Source organism: Populus trichocarpa, chromosome 11, assembly GCF_000002775.5.
Source record: "Populus trichocarpa isolate Nisqually-1 chromosome 11, P.trichocarpa_v4.1, whole genome shotgun sequence".
Taxonomy (NCBI): domain Eukaryota; kingdom Viridiplantae; phylum Streptophyta; class Magnoliopsida; order Malpighiales; family Salicaceae; genus Populus; species Populus trichocarpa.
In genome coordinates, this window is record NC_037295.2 from 4,736,883 (window position 1) to 4,755,289 (window position 18,407).

General features: G+C 34.6%; 3 protein-coding genes across 4 annotated transcripts; 1 reads left to right on the top strand and 2 right to left on the bottom strand.

The window, feature by feature from the left end:
• Nucleotides 1–451: 451 nt before the first annotated feature.
• On the bottom strand, nt 452–4,430 carry LOC18103067 (triose phosphate/phosphate translocator TPT, chloroplastic). Of its 2 annotated transcripts, none has more exons than XM_006377349.3 (12): nt 3,892–4,430; nt 3,722–3,796; nt 3,550–3,615; nt 3,369–3,447; nt 2,820–2,940; nt 2,590–2,685; nt 2,265–2,377; nt 2,106–2,183; nt 1,877–1,993; nt 1,220–1,319; nt 1,000–1,100; nt 452–689 (listed from the first exon to the last, which is right to left on the bottom strand). In XM_006377349.3, the coding sequence occupies exons 1-12, from the start codon at nt 4,152–4,154 to the stop codon at nt 672–674; spliced, it is 1,227 nt and encodes a 408-aa protein (XP_006377411.1). In that variant the 5' UTR covers nt 4,155–4,430; the 3' UTR covers nt 452–671. The 2 variants fall into 2 exon arrangements, with proteins under 2 accessions (XP_006377411.1, XP_024467254.1); XM_024611486.2 differs by having other exon boundaries at nt 3,887–4,025.
• Nucleotides 4,431–9,186: 4,756 nt separating this feature from the next.
• Nucleotides 9,187–13,816, top strand: LOC18103068 (pentatricopeptide repeat-containing protein At5g46100). The gene is made up of 2 exons (XM_006377350.3): nt 9,187–10,928; nt 12,334–13,816. Exon 1 carries the CDS (start codon nt 9,465–9,467, stop codon nt 10,899–10,901), a length of 1,437 nt encoding a protein of 478 aa, XP_006377412.1. The 5' UTR covers nt 9,187–9,464; the 3' UTR covers nt 10,902–10,928; nt 12,334–13,816.
• A 2,083-nt stretch (nt 13,817–15,899) lies between these two features.
• LOC18103070 (protein DMP4) lies at nt 15,900–16,760 on the bottom strand. Its single transcript, XM_006377352.3, has one exon. It carries the CDS (start codon nt 16,668–16,670, stop codon nt 15,969–15,971), a length of 702 nt encoding a protein of 233 aa, XP_006377414.1. The 5' UTR covers nt 16,671–16,760; the 3' UTR covers nt 15,900–15,968.
• Nucleotides 16,761–18,407: the final 1,647 nt, after the last annotated feature.

Consider the following 18,407-nt stretch of genomic DNA (forward strand, 5'->3'; position numbering starts at 1 on the left):
ACTTTGAGGCAGAGATATCAAGGTTGGACAGGGCTTTTTTCAACCACAGGGTGATATCTATTGACGCCGAATCTCCTGGCTTTATCCGCGACACACGGAGGGAATTAAGTACTGTCTGAGGCGGAGAGATACAGAGACTTGAAGTTCAACGTTGATATACTCAACGTTTATCACGTTGATATTTATATTCCCACTTGATCATGACAATTAATGTATTGCTTTTTCTTCTTTCGAGAGAAGCAAATGCGATACCTTTATTGTTTTCTTTGGTAACATGTGATGTTTGTATTCTTTTTGGTGACATGTAAAGTTCTTTAGATGATCAATTTAACTTTTGATTTTTTTATCTTTGTCCGTGTTCGATGAATTTAGCCTAAGTTATCTTCTGGATACAGAGAACTGCCAATTATATTCCCTCTGCAGCCTCTAATCATACAAGCTCGTTGTGAGAGACAGAGCAAGTACTGATGCATTATTTCTATTGAACATAAGCTGATTGCAAATTAGCAATATATAGTCTGTACTCTGAATCAAACAAGATTGATGAAAGAAAAAATAACTCCATAATGACAACAAGATACTAGCTCATTTTGTCATTTTTATCATCGGAACAGTGGGATTTTACTTTACAAACAAGGTTACCTCGCCCATGGCCAATGCCTCTTTCCTTCTCATGCTGCTTTCCCTTGCTGCAAAAGAAACCAAATTTGCAGGAAAAGTTAGAGCAATTCATTTTAGAGACTTTACTACCGGCTTCCACACGATCACCAAGAAAAAAAATCCTTAACAAAAAGTAGATATTTCTCTTAAGAAAAGATCAGTTTCCTTGTAGTTTCCGCAGTGCCCATGTTCTAAGGATTTCAGAAATGGAATCACTCGTTAGTTAAAATACCCAAAATGTAACGAACTGCTCAGCATATATACTGCAGCTTGTAACCCAAATGCAAAAATAAACCAAGCATACTTTTGTTGGTTGAAGTATTCTAGAATGGAACTCACTCGTTTCTCCTCCTCCAACTTGGCCTTGATGTAAGAGTAGGTTGCCACTCCGGCAATTGCAACGGCAGTTCCGATACCAGTTTGTGTTGAAATTTTGTTACCTGCAAGAAGGGAATTGTTAGGTATTATTTTGATTTAGCATCCACAATAAAGAACAATAATAGTAGTAGTAATAGCTAAGGAAAAATATGAACAGATCAAGTTGTGGACATCTCATTACCAAAGATTACGATGGAAAAGCCAATCACAAACACACGTTTCAGCACATTGCCCACTGCATGTGTAAGAGGTGCAACCCTTTCCAAGGTGTTGGTAGCCAACTGAAAATTCAAGAGTAAAAAATTGTTTTACAATCCTGAAAAGCAGTATTGTGAATTTGTGATAACCTTTCCAGAGAAATGTTGGCTTTCCTGGATAAGGGTGGGAATAGAAATGGCAAGCGGCTGAATTGAAATCTATGAGTAAATGCAAAAGAAGACCACACAATTTACTTAATTCGTAGGGTCCTTCTACCATGCATGTCTTTGATCTAATCCAAAGGCATTGGAGTTAAAATGCTTCGTGCTTAATGGTTATACAAATGTCCAAAACAGTTTCTGAAATGATTTGAATGCATAGATCCCGGAACTGATATTAGCTATTCCGAAATATTTATTTACATATCCCAATCATTAGTTATACGAGTACCATCTCTGAATGTTTCAACACTCATGATGGAAATCTAATGCAAGCATTCAAATCACTACAAAACTCTTTTTGGAAAATTGTGCAGCTGTTACGCAAAAAGACATTTAAACACCAATGCTCCGAAGGCATATATTGTATAATATGCCTAATTAAATTGTATATGCAAAAATTGTCAGAAGAAAACTCATACCTGATTGTAGAGGTGATAAAACATTCCAACCCAAAAGAGGTCTGAGATGAATTTGGTTAGACCCACTTTAGCAATTCCATCACTAAAGCCATGCTTGATCAGTTGGGGTCCCTCGAGCTGCAACAAACGTGACACAAATAAGGAGAGGTTTTATGGAACTGAATGTTTGGGATTTTTAATCTGGTCTTTTCGATAGAAATTCTAGGGGCACCAATGCTATCATACTCACAATAATGGCAGGTGGAATGCAGACAATGAGCGCAATGATGGAAATGTAAGCATAAATATTAGTGCTGTCCATATCAGTCTGCACAGAAAAGAAGAAGTGCTTATCGATAAGCATCAAGCAGGTGGTCATATAGAACAAACAAGAACTTCACCGAATTACCATAGCTTTCTTTGAGTAGATACTCCTGTAAGTGAAGGAGATGTTGGAAATCATAGCACTAATAAAGCCAGTCCAATTAAATGAGAGCTCGGTCAATGATGCCACGGACACACCTGCATTTAATTTACAAAGGAATGTCATGCAAGATTTGTGGTACCTTATCAGCATTTTAATGATCAACATAGAGTTTCGAGTTATGCAGACAATTCAAATTGATAGGAGGATGAAGCTAATGATGAGTGGATATGATTTTGCATCCCAAATGGAACGTAAAATGATTTCAATAAGATGGGATAGCATTGCAGATATAAAAGAGAGAGCTTACCAAGAACGACAGGCGCGAGCGATAGCCATAGAGTTATGGGTATTTGCTGTCCCAATATGAACTGAGAAGCAGCAGCATTGAAGAAGGGCTCAAGTGCTGCAACCAAACACAATCGACTATAGATAAGGAATCCACTCCTGAGAGGTTAGAATGTCCTCATAAAACAACGTTAAATAAGAAAGGAATTTCTTCCCAAAAAATTGGAAAATATAGTGCCTTCTTGATGTCACCTTTTATTGTGTGAGTAAAGGAGACAGCAACCGCTGCAAATGAGACATTACTGGTCACATGACCTAATGCATGACAGACAGCAACAGGTATCAACAGCTTCAGGAGATTTGAGTCCATAGGCTGCGCGCAACACACAGCAATCAAGTAATGCATTATCAGTGCCCTTCAACTTCAATAATCCTCTTCCCAATACTATATGACACATAACCAATAAGATTAAGACAGGAACTCACGATTCCTACAAAACTTAATTACTGAGCACAAAATGGATTTACAATGTCTATATCCTTAACATCATGCATTATATCACAACCCCACTACCCTCCAAAAAGATTTATAATAAAAAGTTTCAATGAAAATAGTTAGCGCAAACAAAATGAACTTTCACTTCACATAATCAAGTCACTTCTTCCTCAAGACCATATACAATAATACAAAGAATTCTTCTCATTCCAAGGACATGCCATGCTTCCCTTAAATAACCAAACCAGGAAACCATCCCATGTTAGAACAGGAAATAGGCATTAATCAAACGAGGTTTAACTTACAGCGCGCTTAGGAAGGCCCACAGCCCAGCTCACCAAACAGTATACCACCCCAACAAACAAATGAATCACCGACACAAAACTACATAAGACATCACCACCAAACAATATTCCATTAAAACACATACAGACACGTCTAACTAACTCACTATCAATTAGCAACTAAACAAATACTAGTACTTACTATGGATAGGGGAAGTAATTGTAAATCTTCTTGTTAAGTATGTTAAATATCACGTTCAAAAAGTACCTGCAAATAACCATAACCGTAATCATTCAATAAGATAAGTATCACAACTAGGGAGACCGGAAGTTTGACCCTTGTTAGTTGAAGTCACGGGATTCTACGTACATACCACATGAAGAAGAAAAAACCGGTAACAAGAGCTGGATATTTGTCGAAAAACCCAACCGGAGCCACCTTCCCATCCCTGCAAAAACACCGAGTCAAAAACACGAACAAGACCGACTCAGAGTTCGACACGGAGCGCGTCGACCGAGTCGGAATGGAGGAAACGGACCTCACCCGGAGGAATCACTTCCTTCTGCAGGAGACGAAGCCGCTGCCATAACCGGCCAGAGAATCTCCTTCCTTGCGGTAACCGGATAAGATGCTTCTAGAAGAAGAGACGGCCGAAGTTGCGTTCCCCATATCAGATTCCCGCCCTCACTGACTGCTCCGATCGGTTTGATTGACAAGAAGCTGCAGCTAGCGTTGCCGTTGCTCTCTCGCAGTGGCCTACGCACGTGAGCGACGGTGGTGGCACGAGACAAGACGCGCGATTCCATTGCTGGACCTTGAGAGAGAGGAAAATGTGATATTGGTAGCTAGAGTGAGCTCGTAAAACCGTTTGTTTTTCTGGCTCTGGAAGAGCGGTTAATTTCCTCTTGCTCTGCTTTTCAAGTTACTCTTTTATCCTGTGATTCGGGGAGCACAATATTACAATGTGCTACCGTTTGATTGGCGCATTCGAGAATCAACGGGATCACGGATCAGAGTTACAAGATATGATCAACGGCAGGCACGTGCTTGAGAGTTAAGTAGGAACATGGGAACTTTTTGTAGAAATAATGGAGGGAGATTTTTTTTTTTTTAGTTTTAAAGTATTTTTGTGAGGGGAGATTTTATTGTGGTTGAAGATGGTTGGAAGAGGTAATGCTGTCAAGGAGGGCTGATGGGGGCGGGGCCATCTTATCTAGAGTGAGAGGTTTGGGAGAATTTGAGGATACGGGGAGATGCTTGTCCACTCGAGCTGGTCTATCTCTTTTATAAATCTCTTATCATTTATTTTTAAAATTTTATTTTTAATATTAATATATTAAAAAATTAAAAAAATTAATTTAATATAAAAAATTAAAATCTTTCAGAAACATGGTTAGATTTTGCTTTTAAACACACTTATAATGTCATGACACATGAGAGGGTTGAAACGGTTTAAAATTATATTTTTTTATTTTTTATGAATTTTCGACCGAAAATAAAAAAATATTATTATTTAGTAAATCAATTTTTTATAAATTATAGTATAATAATTCACTAAATAAAGTTCGAGTTATCGGTTCGTTGGGTTGGTGAGTTTAGAAGTTGATGGGTTAACCAGAATTTTAATTGTTGATTTTTTTTATAAAAAAAAATATATTATTTAGATAAACAAAAAATAATTTAACGTGAAAAATCAAGTTGACGTGAGACAATTTTATTACCATGCTTATTAATATGGTGTGTGGAATCTTTATATGTTCATAGGTTGAGCAAGTTTGACAGGCTTGCCTCAGTAGATTTTAATGGATTGGTTTATACAAAATTTTCAAATTGGTTTAACAAATTTTCAATTTTTTTCTTAAAAATCTAATTTATCTAGCGAAAAATTCATGCCACATTGCACCAAGCATCATACTCACAATTCACTAAGAATTTCAATAGTTTTTTTTTTTTGTTAGAACCACCTAATCCCTTTTTTTTTTTTCAATGACATTGTTGTTCATGGTGTATTGTGGGTTGAAAGTTTCATAAATTTGCATATTTTTTATAATTGAAGGTTTTAATTAAATTTTAAAACTTGATTAAAAGCTAATTTAAAGACGGAGTTAAAAAAGAACCAAACTCAAAAGAAAAAAATTATGGTCTATCTAGAATTCATGTAAAAAGTACAATTTTATATTTTCTTCGTTGACTTTTTTTGACCTTTTAGTTTTAGAATTTTAGATTTTGATCCAAAATTTTATTTTATTTACATTTTAATCTCTCGATTTGAGAGATGAGGGAGAAAATCATTAAAAAATAAAGAAGAAGAGAAAAAATTGTCGGTTGACTAAATTTTGGTAACAAAAAAAATTAATTTTAGTATCAATAAATTTTATTTGACGATAAAAATATCATTGAAGTGTTTTTATACCCTTTTCTTTGGAAATATTAGATCGGGGCTTAATTTTTTTTTTTATATATTCAGGATGCTTTTTTTTTTGACCGGTTAAAGGTTGTTTTTAGGTTATATATGAGTTTATTAAGATTTATGAGATGTTTCTTGAATATTTTCAAGTTAAAAGGGGTTAAAAATATGTTTTTTTTTATCTAAAAGCTCGGAACCCGACTTGCGGCCTTCTAAGGTGGCTATAATCCTACCAGTAGATGACATGTTGTCTACTTAATTTTTTTTTTTTAAATAAATGCACAATATGCTGTCCACCTATTTTTAACAGTAGAAAAATAATAAACAAACACACGCGCCAACCTCCTTTGTTATAGGTCAAGCATGCTAGCCCACTCAAGCTCAAACACTTGGTCCATTTCTATAAAGGCTTTTATGGATATTTTTTTTATTTTTTGCCTTTAATTTTAATTAAAATTCATCAAAATAAATAAATAAATAAATAATATATTTGGGATATATTTTATTAAATATTGTTTAGTTCACTTTGTTTTCGAGTAAGATTATAATATTGTTTTAATAATATTAGCAAGCGCTCCTTTGTACAGTCCTTCATGATTTTTTTTTTAATTATTTGTTGTTTTTTATATGCATGTTTATTTTTATTATCATATAATAAAATAAAAAATAAATTCCAACAAGTTATTTATGGAAACACATGAGCAATATATTATTCTTATATTTTTAATATATTTGAGTCAAAATTATCAAAACATATTTTTTATGAAAAACTTGCTTTTATGATTCTAATAAGTTGTGAAGAAAAATATTCAGGTAAAAAAAAGCTAAAAAAAAAAACGCAAGAAACTATATTTATTTTTGTAGAAAAAATAGTTTAATAAGAAAATCATGAATTATACTAGAAAATAACTTTGTTCTAATGGAAATCAAATTATTACATTTCGTACAAATAAAAAAAAAGAAATTATTGACATAAAATAAAATAAAATAATTTAAATCACACACCATGGTACGAGATCAAATATCTTAATATATATCTATTTTTTAGTTTTCTCATTTAATCTTTATTTAACAATTTTTTTTAATATTTATTAACATATACAATTCTGGATTTATTTAACTAAATGCACGTGAAATTGTTTTAGTTCATGATAAAGAATTTTGTTTATCCTACAAAATACATTATATATATATATAATTTTTAATCTGACCCGACTTGTAATACGGGTAAATTGGCTAGTTATTAGCCATTGATTTCACTCTGACACAACACGTCACCCCTTACGTGACTTTGAAGATGAAATCTTGTTTCAGACTTTTTCTTGGTAGTAGGAGCTCATGATCTTGAAAATTAAAATCGAAGCAAATTCAAGTAAATATATTTCCTTATATAAGGATGAAATTCAATTTTCTTTTAACCCTTTTTTTAAGGAATTCTCATCATGTTTCACATAGTCTAAAATATCTCTCACAAATATGTTCAATTGCAGAAAAATCTATAACTCATGTCGTAAACTTGATTGGATAAAATAAATTAGTGTTATTTTAATTCAAAGATAGAAAAAATAGACAATGATATAATTAAACCAAATTTTTTTAAAAAAAATAATCACAATAACTTTGAAAAAAAATATTTTTTTCAGAAGAAAACAAATAATATAACTCAATTCCCAACTCATTAAATATAGAAAAACAAAAATAACCTGAGTTGGCATGACAAACTCGTGTTAACCCATCAAATCCATAATCCATATCATGAGATCATGATAATCAGATAGAAAAGAATAAAAGCTCATTTTATAAGAAAAAACAATGTCGAATGATGAAAGCTGAAAAGAAAATAAGTAAAAAAAAATATCAACCTGCATTAACTTTTTAAACTCGTGACTTTGTTATTAAACCGAAAGCACTATATCTGGAAAATCCACGAAGCTCAATTCCTAAACAATTAAATTAAAGGATGCAAAAAAAAATAGCAATTAAGATAATAAGGATCAAAACGGAAATAATTTTATTTATTTATTTTTTATGGAGGGGAAAAATTGAAAAGAAAAATCAAATTAACAAAAGGATCCAGAAGAAAAAAAATAATAAAAAAGAACGAGGATAAAAATTGAAATAAAAAATAAGAAATGTTTTTTATTAGAGGGTGAAAATTAAAAGAAAAATCAATTTTAACCAAATAACAATAAAAAGAATGAGGACTAGATTAGAAAAATAATATATCACAAATTGGGATTGAAGGATGTAATTGAAAAAAAAATCAAATTTTATAAAAAAACCAAGAACAAAAAATTTAAAATCAAAAGTATAAGGACCTTGAAATCTCATAAAGACAACTCTAAAATTTTGCATAGCTAGCATGATTTTTGAGGGAAGAAGAGAAAAAAATAGAAGGAAAAGAAAAAAAACCGCTGACAATAAATCGCACCGCCACTTGCCACACACATCATCCCAAAAGGAAAATGACACCGCGACGTTTTCAATGACACGATAAAAGCTGGTTTGTGGCGGCTAGGAAGCAATGTATACTCAAATTATTTTTTTTAATTATATTTTGTATTTATTAAAATATCAAATTTTTCCTTAACTAACTTGATTATAAAAAAAAAAAAATCATTAAAATATAAAAGTACCCCTGATCGCTAATTTTTCTTTTTTAACTTTTAAAGACATTTTAAATTTTTAATTGTGTCACTGTACTTTAAAAATCCTAAAAAACAAAATTGACATAACCCCAAGGAATTTAATAATAATTAATAAGTCTTGTGCAAAGAATGTACTACCCCAGTAACCACCATTTCAAATATTAATAAACAGTGTTTTGCTAAAGATTTTAAGCATTTGTTAATGTCATTTCTCTTAAAAACTAATAAAGTACGTGGAACTCAAGACTCGAGACTAGTCGTTTTACTTGCTACCTCATCAAACCTTTCATGGCACACCAATGGTTAGATTCTTGCATCCACGAGGATGAGATATCGTGAGAAAGGAAACGTTTTTGTGTAATTGGTAGGCTTTTCAACTCAGCTATACATATTTGAAAAACACAATACTAACGTAGAATGCCTTAGATTTCAATTCAAGGTTATTTTCAAATAGATTGAAATGTTCAATTTCAGTTTTATAGATAATTTTTATTTTTGTTTTAAATTTTTATTTTTAGTATTTTCAGATCATTTTGATGTATTAATATAGAATTAATTTTTAAAAACAAATTATTTTAATATATTTTTAAATAAAAACAAATATTTTAAAAAACAATCATTACAAATACCACTATTAAAATCCTTTCTTTTCTCGTACGAGTACATTTTTGTCCATCATTCTAGAAAATTTTGTCCGCTAAAAAAAATTCTGCCAAGAGTCGAAGAAGTGCCTAAAGCCCAAGTAGAAATGGGCTATGGATGCATTGGGTTCAAATAGAACGCAGACTAAAATTACCCATTAACTCAAAATCAAAATTCACGCACAGACAAAAGAACCTCCCTTGCATTTCCCAAGCACAGAAACAGAACCATAAAATTGCTTTCCATTTCCCTCCTTCTCAACTTTTTTTTTTCTTAAGAGGCCATTTGCAGGTTTTTCTGAAAACCTGCTAAAAATACTTTTGTATCCCAAGAATTCACGCTATTTTCCAACACTTCTTACCTGCACACCACCTGTTTGATAAAACGCTAAAAAGAAAGTGAAAGGTGAACTAGCAGCGATGGGCATGAAAACATTGCTTAAATGGTCAAAACAAATCACCCCATCTAAAGTTGAGCAACTACTTAGAGCAGAAAGGGACTTACGCAAAGCTAAAATCATATTTGATTCCGCAAGCGCGGAATACAGCAATGGTTTTAGGCATGATCACACCACGTTTGGCGTCATGATCTCTAAATTAGTCTCCGCGAATGAGTTCAGGCCCGCAGAGGAAATGCTTAATAGAATGAAGGAAGAGAAGTGCAGAATTACTGAGGAGATATTCCTTTCAATTTGCAGAGGCTATGGCCGGGTTCATATGCCATTAGATGCCATCAGGGTTTTTCATAAAATGAATGACTTTGGGTGCAAACCCACTGACAAGTCTTACATCAGTGTATTTGCTATTCTTGTTGAAGAGAATCAGTTAAAGGTTGCGATGAGTTTTTATAAGTATATGAGGGAAATGGGTGTTCGGCAGAGTGTTGTTTCGCTTAATGTTTTGATTAAAGCCCTTTGTAAGAATAGCGGAACGATTGATGCTGCTTTTGAGATATTTCGTGAGATGCCAAAACGCGGGTGTGATCCGGATTCGTATACGTATGGTACGCTAATTAATGGTTTGTGTAAGTTGGGTAAGACTTTTGAAGCCAAGGAGTTGTTTAAAGAGATGGATACAAAAGGATGTTCACCGTCCGTTGTCACGTACTCTTGTTTGATGCATGGCTTGTGCCAGGCTGGTAACGTGGATGAAGCTATGGGATTGTTTGATAAGATGAAGAAAAAAGCCATTGAGCCAAATGTGTTTACCTATAGTTCTTTAATGGATGGTCTTTGCAAGAATGGGGGTTCTTTAGAAGCCATGGAGCTACTAGAGATGATGGTCAGGAAGCGCCATAAGCCTAATATGGTAACATATAGTACGTTAATTAATGGGCTCTGTAAAGAAGGAAAACTTGCTGAAGCTGTGGAGACTCTTGACAGGATGAAGCTTCAGGGATTGAAACCAGATGCAGGGCTCTATGGAAAAATCATAAATGGGTTCTGCAATATTCGCAAGTTCCAGGAGGCTGCAACCTACCTTGATGAGATGGTTCTAGGGCAGATCTCACCAAACCGAGTAACTTGGAGCCTTCATGTTAAGCTTAATAATATGGTAGTCCAAGGCCTTTGTACAAATGGCAACCTGAATAGATCCTTTCAGTTGTACATAGGTATGCGCACTAGGGGTATCTCAATTGATGCTGGGACCTTTGATTCTCTTGTGAAATGTTTCTGCAAGAAAGGGGACTTGCATAAAGCTGCTCGCATTTTTGATGAGATGGTGCTCGATGGATGTGTTCCTGACCATGGAATATGGAGTGCTGTGGTTGGTGGATTTTGGGATAGAAGAAAGGTCCGGGAAGCTTTTGAGTCGATAGTGGTTGAACTAATGAATGAATTTGTTGAGCATGTATAGAAAATCATAACGAAGATTTATGAATTAGTAAGCACACTTGGCCCTAGTCTTCTTGTTCCAATCACAGAAAACTCTCATGTTGTTTTTCCTTCCTTCAAAAATAAAGTTTCCATATTCTCTTAGCTGGTTTAAACCATAGATTCCCTCACTCTATACATGGTGATGCCATTAACATATGAAATACCAACCGTTAGTGGCATCATTCCCAACTGCAAGGTTTATCACACTTTAACTTGTTTTATCCTCAATCATTATGCTTATTTGCTGGTTTTTCGTATTTACAGGGCATTGGACATATTTTCTTTCTCTCTAATTGCTTTTCTATGTCCCGAAATCTATAGACACGCAAGCCTTTGTTGCATTGTAGAACTCTTGTTATGCAGATAAGAAGATTAATAGTGATGACAGATGCATAGATGTAATTTTAAGACAAGAGCAAGCTTGAAAGGGACCTTCCACATGATTTCTACTATGTGCCGTGGAGTTATTAGCACTATTTTGTCACCCAGCCGTAAAAATCCCTGCTGTGTGGTGTCTAGTAAAATTTCAAGAACAACAGGTTCATGGATGGATATACACCATGATTTGTCCAAGTTAACTTGGAAAATGGATAGCTTAATCGGTTTCTTGAGCTTTAACTTTTTACTTCTAGTTTTGTATTATAATAAAAGCTCACCATAACTGTTTTTCATGAGCACGTGTCTTGTAATTCGTTGTATGTCAATGCTTGTTTGTTCTTTTCGAAGACCCCAAATAATTTCCTTTCTCATTGGACATGCATTATCTCATGGTTGATCACTTTCTTCTTGTCAGATGTACATATCCGTTGTTTATATTCACTGCATTTTGTAATTATGATTGAGCAACAAACTTAATTCTGTATCTGTTGTTGAACGAAAAGGATGCTTTGTAATTCGCCCATGCTCTTACCCATGCCCTTCCTCCTGCAGTCCGGTATGTTTCTAATACTCAAAATACTCTACGTGAAGGAAATTATGCGGCTGACTTTTTAGCTTAAGCTTGGTGCTTTGCAAACGCTTCCTTGTGTGGATTGGGAATCTCATCCAGGTTTGAGAAGATTATTGGCTAATGATGGTGGTGGCATTTTGCACCTGAGGATTCATTGTTTTGTTTCTATTCTCCTTGTACCAAAATAAGAAAGGAAAAAACTTTCTGAATCTGATGTTCCACTGGATTTCCATTTTCTTTCCCAGTTGCAAACTTTTGCCAATCTGTCTTGGTTCTTAAGCGGCTTGCCTCTGAACCCTATGTTACTGGTTACAATGTCTCTCGTTTTGGACTTTCTGTAGGTTGAAGACTTTTATGATGCCCATACTGCATCCTGATCTCCTATTAATGTCAACAAATTCATGATCAAAACATTTAAGGTCATGGATTTGCTGCATCTGACCACATAATGGTTGAATTGCAGGGAACGACATGATAATTCCTAATTCAAGGTGAATAAAGTATATAAATGATGAAGACATTCAAATTGCCAATTGGTGCCACTTTGTGAAGCTGAAGGAGATTAGTGCCCTGAACAGATAATGTGCTAGTTAGCTGAGTAGGAAAAGCCAATTCCACGACGCTTAGAGGGAGATGCTACAAACAACACACTGCAAGCAACACCAACTCCAACTGTCGCGTGGTGCAACTGCTGCAAATGAAAGCACTGATATAAAGGCATGCAAAAATTCAACAAACTTTAGCTGATATTTTTTGCTGCAAATTCAGATGGAAAGTTTTCCGATGCATCAATAATCCACAAACCGCGATATGTGGCAAACCCATGACAGATGTTTCCCTAAAGCTATCAGTGAAGCATGATAGAAAACATGACAATCCGCAGATGGCTAGAAGTGTGGCAATCAAGTACTAGCCCACTGAGCTGCAGTTACCTTGCTTTGTGAATAAGGGCGACAAGAGTTGAAAAGCAAGAACAGTTCCTGTAGGTAAATAATTGGCAATGGCCAGTGCTTTGAAATGTCTTGGTAAGAGCTTTGTGTTTCTAGGTCTTTTGCTCTGTTTCAACAGCAGATGTACCTCCAATTAGGGGGAGTTTTTGCTCATTATGATTCTGGGAGTTCTCAGCCACTCCTCTAATCTCCATGACCTGGCACCTTTGGATTCTGGCTACACTGTTCTTCATTTCAGCTTCCGGCTCACGTTACAGGTCTATTTTCAGGAACTGCATCAATTATGTAAAGAGGAAAAAGTTGAATTTCACTGTGGGTGAAACAAGGAAAAGTTGATTTTGATGCCTTGTAAAAACAGAAACTGAAATTGGAAAAAGCTATTCTAACCGAAATTCTTGAAGGAGAGTTTCGATTAACAATTATTGGAGAAAGTTTTTGTCCATTATGAATTTAATCTTTAGAAGTTGTCCTCATATGCACACAGACAAGCAGGGGGGGAAAGTGGATCCCCCATTTTTCATGAGGTGCTGGTTGACGGATGTGTTCCTGACGAGGCAACACAGGGTGCTGTGGTTGGTGGATTTGGCCTTGGGATAGAAGAAAGGTACGGGAAGCTTTGGAGTTGGTAGTGGCTGAGATGATGATTCAAACCATCTTACAGTTAGGCAGATTTGGTTTATAATCGTGCGGCATGGAACAAAAGGATCCACTTAGCCGACCTGACTAGTTTGGAACTAAGACTTTGGTGTAGTTGTTCTTGTGGTTGGGCTAATCAGTGAATCGGTTGAGCATCTCCTTGTAAATCTGGATGAGGATTTAACTACTCGGTGCTAGTTTTCTTATTCTAACCATGTAAAACTTTCTCATGTTGTAAATCCTTTCTTTGCTAGCACAGTTCCACGTCTTCCTGGTAGTTTAATCAGCGATCCACTTTCTGTATGCATGGTGCTGTCTTAAGAGCATGAAATGCTAACTTTCAGCAGCATCATTCTCAAATGCGAGGTTTATTGATTCAGGTTAAAAAGGAAATTGAAGTGAAAAAGAAAGTAGCACAACATTAAGAACATCATTAGAGGACACTTCTATGTCATGTTCTTTTCTCAAGTTCAAATAATTCTTTACCTGATATCGTGGATGTCCAATCAAAGCACTTTCATATTCCTTTATGCAAGCCTTGAACTGAAGTCCTTTAACATTTTTTACATTACTTTTTATGTCATGGATGTTCCTTAAATTATTATGAAAGAACAACTCAACTCCCATAACTTTATCAGCTTTATTATATTCTAAACTAATAAAATTATTTCTAGAACGTTGTCAAAAATATTGGCAGGTTCACTATTTTCTTGTCCAAAAACATGAACTTTGACCCTATTAATTTTATAATTCTCATTAACCACATGTTAAGCACATCCTCCATGATTTTCTTCATCAAAACCCACTTCCAGAACCATCTCTGCAACGTGCTGCTCAACTGATGTAACATGAACATTTTTTGCAAACTTAGGTTCATCATAGATTGAGATTTCTACATCAAATTTTGATGGTTAATTCCAATCCACAAATTATCTAGAATCATAAAAAATTTAACTTTAACATTACTTATTTGTTTTTGAAATTTCTTTTGTATATCCTGATCAAAAGCTTGCCTCCTTTGATAAATATTACTAGAAAAAACACTTTCAAGAATATCAACTTTTGCATCATAATCTCAATATTGCATTCTGTTACTTCTTCTTTGATGTAGAGAAGAAGAATCATCATTAAAATCATGGTGTTGTTTGTGAAGGAAAGGATTAACATCCTATTATTATGGTCTCGATTCTCAAACCGGTCAAGACACTCGTAGAGTTGCTGGTTTTGCCTTTTCATTTCATCCATTTCAAGAGCATAGATGTCCCTCTTGAGTTCTTGCATACGATGTTCACGAACAACCATGGTTATAAATCCAAAGCTCTGATATCAACTTCATACTAGGATAGTATGAATATCGATAAGTAACAAGTCCTCACAGATGATAGTTTTTCACTCACCACTCTAAGATACAAAATCCAAAAGATATAAACGGGAATAACTCAACACTCTAAATATATAAATCACTCACCACTTTAAAACATATAAAGTTAAGGAAATATGTCCACTGCTTATAAAAGAGATATATAACTTGATAGATTGCCAAAAGCTAAATCAAAGATTTTCCATTCAAATTTTGTATTCTTTTCTCCGGTGACAGTAATGTGGATTTTCAGCTGTCCCATTGAATAGATTTACTGTTTGAGCCTCTGGTGTAATTTTTGTTGCAGATCCAATTGTTGTTTTTATGTTTGTGTTATCCAGGATTTTATGCTTTAGCAAGTGCTTTCATTAAATAAATTTTTCATTTTCTGGTAGCATTAGTTCCGGTCTCTGGACGAGGCGATCTGCATTATGGATCACGTATGAAACTCACACTTCGTATTGCATCCTTCCAAGTCACATGGCATTTTCATGAAGTGCAGATTCGACAAGTGATCAAGAGTATTTGTTTCCTTCATCCAGTAGATAAAATCTTCCATTCCCCAAAACTGCGCATAGAAATTTGAGGGCGTTCAGGCTTATAAAACCAAGGACACATTCTTATGTTTCTTGTCTTTTTAGATATTTGGATAGGTGTCTGTGAAGAACTTCTATTTAAGCATTGGATTATCCTAAACTTTGCGAAATCCAATACTTGAATGGTTCACGCATAAAATACAATTGCATGGTTGTAAGTAGATGTGATATCTTGACGTTCTACTTAAATATGAGTGTTCATGATACTTGAATTCGTGAGAAACTCAAATTCCACTTTCCAAATCATTTGCTGAAATTTTTTCATTGATTTTTCAACCCCTCTATTTGTGTTATTTATTTGCACGGGATAATTTTTGAACCATGTCCCCAGCCATGAAAATTCAGGAGTTTCAGGAGCTGAGTTGGCCGTGGATGTTTGTTCGAGCTATGACACCATGAAGGATCAATTTCAGCACCTTCAGTGATCTGAAGAGCATGAACTGACTAAGAAAATTAACTTGCAGAATAAAACAGGGAGAGGTCAAGATATGCAAATGAATTAATTAGCAGCGTTATTAAATTTGGGAGAAGGATATTTTCACTGGTATATCAAGTGTTAATTAGCAGAAAGGGGGAAGCCAATTCCATGGCGCTTGGTGGGAAAAACAATGAACAACATACTACAAAGGGCACCGATCCCGACAGGCAATGCTGTGAGGACCTCCTGAGCCTTGGTCGATGGTGATGGATAGAAGCAATCTACCACATTCTGATCAAACAAGGCAATAGCTGCAAATACTAGTATCGACATGAGGGCATGCATGAAATCTATAAACCGCAGCCGGTAATTTGCAGCAACTTCTGGTGGAATGGTTGCCGACCCATCAATGACCCACAAGCCTCGGAATGTCGCAAGCCCATAACACACATTTCCTTTCTTGTCCCTAAAGCTATCGGAGAAGCTTGACAGGAAACAAGACAACCCACAGAGGACAACAAGTCCTGCAGTCATGGACCTAGTAACCGAGTCACAGTTTCCCTGATTCGAAAATATGGGCGATAAAAGCTGGAAAGCAAGAACTGTTCCAGTAGGTAAAAGATTGGCCAGGTAGGCTGTGCTCTTGAATGTCTGACTAATCGCTTTCTGCACCAAGTTCGTATCCTCATTTGGCATGGCCACTCCCTTCAGGAGAGGGAGTTTTTCTTCACCGGCATTCAATGAATCATGATGAGAGTCTACCTTAATCTCCATTGCTAGCAATTCCTTTTCTCTTCTGCAATAAATTCTTTTGGCTTGTATGAACAGGCTGCGAGGCATTGCAGTTTTAAAAGAGAAGATTTGAGTGGATGTCAAGGGAGGGAAGGGCAGTTGAGCTTCCCTTGCAAGAAATAGAAACCGAGTTTTGTTTAAAAAAGTGGCATTGACCAGAATTTCGCAGACACAGTTTTTGTTTCTATATTTACTTAAATTACCGACGCCGTCTCTTCAAAGGCACGCCTGATGATAATGGTGTAAGCATAACCGTTACTATGTCATTCATCTGCAACGCTTCTGCTGCTTTCCAGGGGAGTTCTTGTCTTTCTTCCTCTAACAAATTCCTGTGTTCGAATTTTTTTACCTCATCTGTTTCATTTTTCAATTTTGGAATGACCAAGCCACTCAACTTCAGACGACCCTTTTCAATTCCCACTCTAATCTCTTCTGTTCTGGTTGTGTATAGAATTTTACGTCACATTTTTAGAATATAGGCAAGTGACTTTATCCAGGTAAATTAATTGGCATATGCAGCATTGTTACAAGTTTCCATCTTAGAAGCAGTGGGTTAGGATTAACTTAATTTTTGCTCCGAAATCTGTTGCTTCATGAACATTTCTTTTTCTAATTTTAAAAGTGAATGCTGCTGCTCGAACCTTCATAGAGTGCTTCTGGTTTGTCTTTTAATATATTTGAAGCAATGAAAATGGTGTCTTTAAGTTAATGAATTACGGAACTTTACTCAAAAGAGAGCGGGTTTTGGGCAGGGTTATGGCTTGCACGTCATATCTCCACGGGCGACGACCTCGAGGATTTCATGATTTACACTTCTCAAATACTATTTTTTTTTTTCAAGCAGACCATAATGATCTACCCAGTCTAGTCTTGTGAGTTTTCTATATTTAAATGATACTAGATGCTCGGCCTGTAGTGTAACTGCTAATCGAATTTTAAAAAAATATATAAATAACATATCAACTCATTACTAACATGTTTTATAATAAAGAAATAATAATTACTAACTCGAAATTTGATATATGAAATGACATCTTTTTATTTTTTTTAAATAATAAAATGGTTACATATCAGATAAACTTGAATTATCCTAATTAACCTATAAAATCTATCACTTTTGTCATGAGATTGTAAAGCTTGATCCATAAAGAAAATTAAAAATATATATATAAAGTAAGTTAAACCAAATTAGGTTGATTTCTAATTAATCTACTATTAAAAGTGAAAAAAATTAAAAAGAAAAAAGAAGAGCTTGAGTCAACTCTGGTAAACCTGTCAAACTCGTGACCTAGGTTATAAGAACAAGATAACCCTATAGAAAACAAATTTAAAAAAAAAACCAATTTCAAAACAATGTAGTGTCAAATGGGGAAATTGAAAGAAAACCCAATTAAAAAACAATAAAAAAATAACTTGGTTTAACTTGTTAAACTCACGATCTACGTAATGAGATCAGAATAATCACATAGAAAAAATAAATTACAAAACTCAATTCCCAACAAACTAAACATTAAAGGATGTAATTGAGAGAAAAAAAAATGAATTAGAAAAAAAGGAACCATGAAAAAAAATCAAAGTCCACTACGGTTAACCTTTCAAATCTATGACCCTAATCATAAGACTTAGAAAACCCTTGAGAAAAAAAAACATAGACCAATTACTAACCAATTAAATATTGTATGATGAAATTAAAAAATAAATAAATTTAAGATAAGAATAAAAAAGGCTGAAACCCACTTGAATTAACCTCCTAAACTTGTAATTTAAGTGATAGATTAGAATCAC

Coding starts and splice junctions, on each gene's coding strand:
- LOC18103068 (XM_006377350.3), top strand. CDS start 9,465: ATGGGCATGAAAACATTGCTTAAATGGTCAAAACAAATCACCCCATCT.
- LOC18103067 (XM_006377349.3), bottom strand. CDS start 4,154: ATGGAATCGCGCGTCTTGTCTCGTGCCACCACCGTCGCTCACGTGCGT. Junction 3,616..3,721: donor GGTTTTTTCTTCTTCATGTG/GTATGTACGTAG, acceptor GGTTATTTGCAG/GTACTTTTTGAACGTGATAT. Junction 1,101..1,219: donor CTTTTCCATCGTAATCTTTG/GTAATGAGATGT, acceptor CCCTTCTTGCAG/GTAACAAAATTTCAACACAA.
- LOC18103070 (XM_006377352.3), bottom strand. CDS start 16,670: ATGCCTCGCAGCCTGTTCATACAAGCCAAAAGAATTTATTGCAGAAGA.